Source organism: Notamacropus eugenii, chromosome 6 (genome assembly GCF_028372415.1).
Source record: "Notamacropus eugenii isolate mMacEug1 chromosome 6, mMacEug1.pri_v2, whole genome shotgun sequence".
NCBI classification, from domain to species: Eukaryota; Metazoa; Chordata; class Mammalia; order Diprotodontia; family Macropodidae; genus Notamacropus; species Notamacropus eugenii.
In genome coordinates this window covers 143642018-143645372 of record NC_092877.1, presented here as the reverse complement: position 1 = coordinate 143645372, position 3355 = coordinate 143642018, and the positions used below count along the sequence as shown (strand labels likewise).

General features: G+C 53.2%; 1 protein-coding gene across 1 annotated transcript; it reads right to left on the bottom strand.

The window, feature by feature from the left end:
• Positions 1 to 335: 335 nt before the first annotated feature.
• POU4F2 (POU class 4 homeobox 2) lies at positions 336 to 2914 on the bottom strand. Its single transcript, XM_072619396.1, has 2 exons — positions 2391 to 2914; positions 336 to 1812 (listed from the first exon to the last, which is right to left on the bottom strand). Exons 1-2 carry the CDS (start codon positions 2688 to 2690, stop codon positions 871 to 873), a joined length of 1242 nt encoding a protein of 413 aa, XP_072475497.1. The 5' UTR covers positions 2691 to 2914; the 3' UTR covers positions 336 to 870.
• Between the last annotated feature and the right edge of the window lie 441 nt (positions 2915 to 3355).

The window sequence follows — 3355 nt, the reverse complement described above, 5'->3', positions numbered from 1 at the left end:
GCCATAAGGAACATTGTAGAAGACGATAGCTTTAGGAATTCAACTAAGTCTTCAAACTTAAACTTTTCTAGTGTTCACTATCTACACTTTCCCTTTGCTTTTTTTGTTTAAACCAGACTTAGATTAAAGAAGTTTAATTAATCAGAATGAGCACAAATTAAGTTGCCAGAGATATAAATGAATAATTTACAGAGGATTGTTTGGCAGTAATCTAATAATAGCTTTTAAAGATCAGTGAACACAGTGGGCAGCTCCTTTCCTAAGTATTAACATTTCAGAGGAGAACGAGAATAATAACCACAGTAAAAATATATTATATATAATATACAGTGTAAATGCAGACAAATCTGCCATCTCTCTCTTTTTTTAAAATCAAAATACTTTTGAGATGTCTCTATCATGTTAGGGGTCAAGCTCTAGTTTCAAGTTTCAGTCCTGACACAATTTTAATTTTCTGAAAAATAGCTGCAAAGTGTACTTTTTAACTCGAACATGGGTAATGTCTTTAAGAATAAAAACAAATCTTACTTGGTAGTTCTTCAGTCTTTTAAAAAGGATTTTATATCTGCCTTCAGTCAGTGTCAGAGTGCTTGAAAGAGCAGCGTGCCTTTCTAGGGTATGTAGAGAGGGACAACATCTTTAAAACTTGATAATTCAAGTCTAGTTTTCTTTTTTTCCTGTTTCTTAATTTCCCCCCAGTTTCACCAGGCTTATTCAATAGCTCTTTCTCTTTTTCTGTCTGGTGGAATCAGACACTGAAATGATTTCTTGTCGACAAGTAAGAAGGGAAAAGATGGGGAGGAGTGAGGTGGAGAGAGGAAGAACCTGGGACCGGAGAAAGGGAAAGTCCCAAGAGAGATCGAGGGCCTTTCAAATCCCAGCCGAATATTTCATCCTTTTCTGTTTCTGCCTCTGGTTGCAGAACCAGACCCGCACCACATTTTTCTTAAGGTCGAGTTTCTCTGCAATGGCGGCAATTTTCTCAGAGGAGGGGCGAGGCTGGATGGCGAAATAGGCTTCGAGGGAACGCTTCTCAGGAGCAGCTATGGACGTGCGCTTCCTCTTTTTCTCAGCCCCATTGAATAGCTCGGGTTTGGTGAGCTTTTCTCGGTGGGATTTCTCTGCCTCTTCTAGCCATGCCTGGAGGATGGGCTTGAGGGCGATCATGTTGTTGTGGGATAGGGTGAGGGACTCAAACCTACAGATGGTGCTCTGGCTCAGCGAGCCCACCCCGGGGATCTTGAGGTTGGCCAGCGCGGAGCCCACGTCCGCTTGGGTCACCCCCAGCTTGATGCGCCGCTGCTTAAAGCGCTCGGCGAACGCTTCCAAGTCCCGCGGATCTGCGTCCACGTCGCTCATGCAGCCCATGTGCGAAGGAAGCCCGTGAGCGTGGGCCATGCTGAGAGCCGCCTGGTGCATCGGATTCATGGTGGCCATGTGTGGGGCGTGGGCGGGCGTGGACACCACTGATCCGTCGGGTCCCGTCATGGCTCCCAGCGCCAGCCCCGGTGTGATGTGATCCAAAAGCTCTCCCTCCAGCGCTTGGTGCGGCTGGTGGTGGTGGTGGTGATGGTGGTGGTGGTGGTGGTGGGTGCCCGACAGAGCAGAAGGGTGCGAGATGGGCACGGAAGACGACGACGCGGAGGAGGTGCATGGGATGGTATTCATCGTGTGGTAAGTGGCGTCTGGCTTGAAGGGGCTGTGATGGGGCGCGTGGTGATGGTGGCTTTTGGTCTGCGAGACGATGTCCACGGCCGCCAGAGCTTCCGCGCGGGCCAGCAAGCTCTCATCCAGACCACCGAAGATGTTGCTCTGTAATTGCAAGTAGAAGGCACACATTACTAACCGCAGGGAATTGGGCTCTCCTCCCCACACCACCTCCGCCAGTGTTCCCGCCTGACCGCCCGCTGCCGCCAGCCAGTCAGCCCAACTAAATCATCTCCGGAAGGTCAGGAAAGAAAAAAAAGAAAGAAAGAAATCCTGGTTGAGAGAGAGAGACAGACAGACAGACAGAGAAAGACAGACAGAGAGAGAGAGAGAGAGAGAGAGAGAGAGAGAGAGAGAGAGAGAGAGAGAGAGAAGGGGGAGTGGGGAGAGAAACAGAGTGGAGGAGGAAAAGAGAGCGCAGAGAGACTACACAACACCCAACACAACACAGCGCACACAGAGAGGCAACATCCCAGGTCATAAAAATTAATATGAAAGACCGGATCCACTGAATACATAAGTTGAGGGAGAGGAGAAGAGAGAGAGAGAAGGAGAGAAAGAGAGCGAGGGGGGAAAAATTGGAGGTGTGGGGTGATTTGCTGTGCAGACATGAAAAAAACATCAAGCAGATAAAGGGGGCTGTCAAAACGTGCCTTTAAGCGGTGATTATGCAGAATACATACCGGTGGGGTGGGAAGACACGCTCGCCTCATCGCCTCGGAACCTCCGCCGCCCCCGCTGCCTCCGCCGCCGCCGCCGCCGCCGCCGCTGCTACCGCCGCTGCCGCTGCTGCTGCTCCGGCCCCCGCTGCCTCCACCGCCGCCCCCGCTACTGGTATTGCTGGGAGAGCTGGACGAGGGGGCCGCGGAGGAAGAGGTACAGGGAGAAGCGGAGTGCAGTGCGGAATATTTGGGCTCAACGTGCAGGCTGCCGCCGTGAGGCATGCTGAAAGCCTGCTTGCTGTTCAGGGACATCATCATCATCTTCCCGGCCGCCACGGAGAGCAAGCACCCGCCACCGGGACGCGCCAACGAAGCCCGGAGCGGGGAGAGACCAGGGAAAAGTTCGGGTGGAGGCCAGCAGGCTCCGCTTGGAGACCTGGGTGTCGCTTTGGGGCAGTGTGGGTCGACTCCGCTCCTGTGGCTGCCGCTGCCTCTTGGTTCTCCCAGGCTCCGCTCTGCTCTGGCTTCAGCCCTTTCCTCTCTCAACTGCCCCCCACGCCTCCAGCCGGCCGCGGTGTTATACTTCCCTCGCTCCCCCTCGCCTTCCCCCTCGCTCCCCCTCCTCCTCCCTTCCTTGCCAAGCTCCTACAAGGTTTGTTTCTTTTCCCCTTTCTCCCTCCTTTTCTCCCTCTGGGCTCCGGGTCTCTCTTTCTCTTTCTCACCCCCCCAAACCCCCACACTCAACCCCCGCCTTCTCCTCTGTCACCAACACTACCACCGACTGCCTCCTCCTTTCTCCTCCTCCTTCTCCGCCTGCGCTCTTGATCCCAATGCTTTTGAGCTGGTTCCCTCCCTGACTCCCACCCCCACCCACCCCGATCTCCCCACTTCTCACTCTACCCCAGGCTCCTCCCCTTTTCCCAAGGAAGCGCTAATGCCGCTGGGAAATGCCCTAGGCGACTGCCACCAGTCCTCTTCTGTAGCTT

Excerpts from the sequence above, each read along its gene's own strand:
- POU4F2 (XM_072619396.1), bottom strand. The coding sequence starts at position 2,690 with ATGATGATGATGTCCCTGAACAGCAAGCAGGCTTTCAGCATGCCTCAC. Across the intron at positions 1,813-2,390 it reads CGTGTCTTCCCACCCCACCG|AGCAACATCTTCGGTGGTCT; the intron begins GTATGTATTCTG and ends TTGCAATTACAG.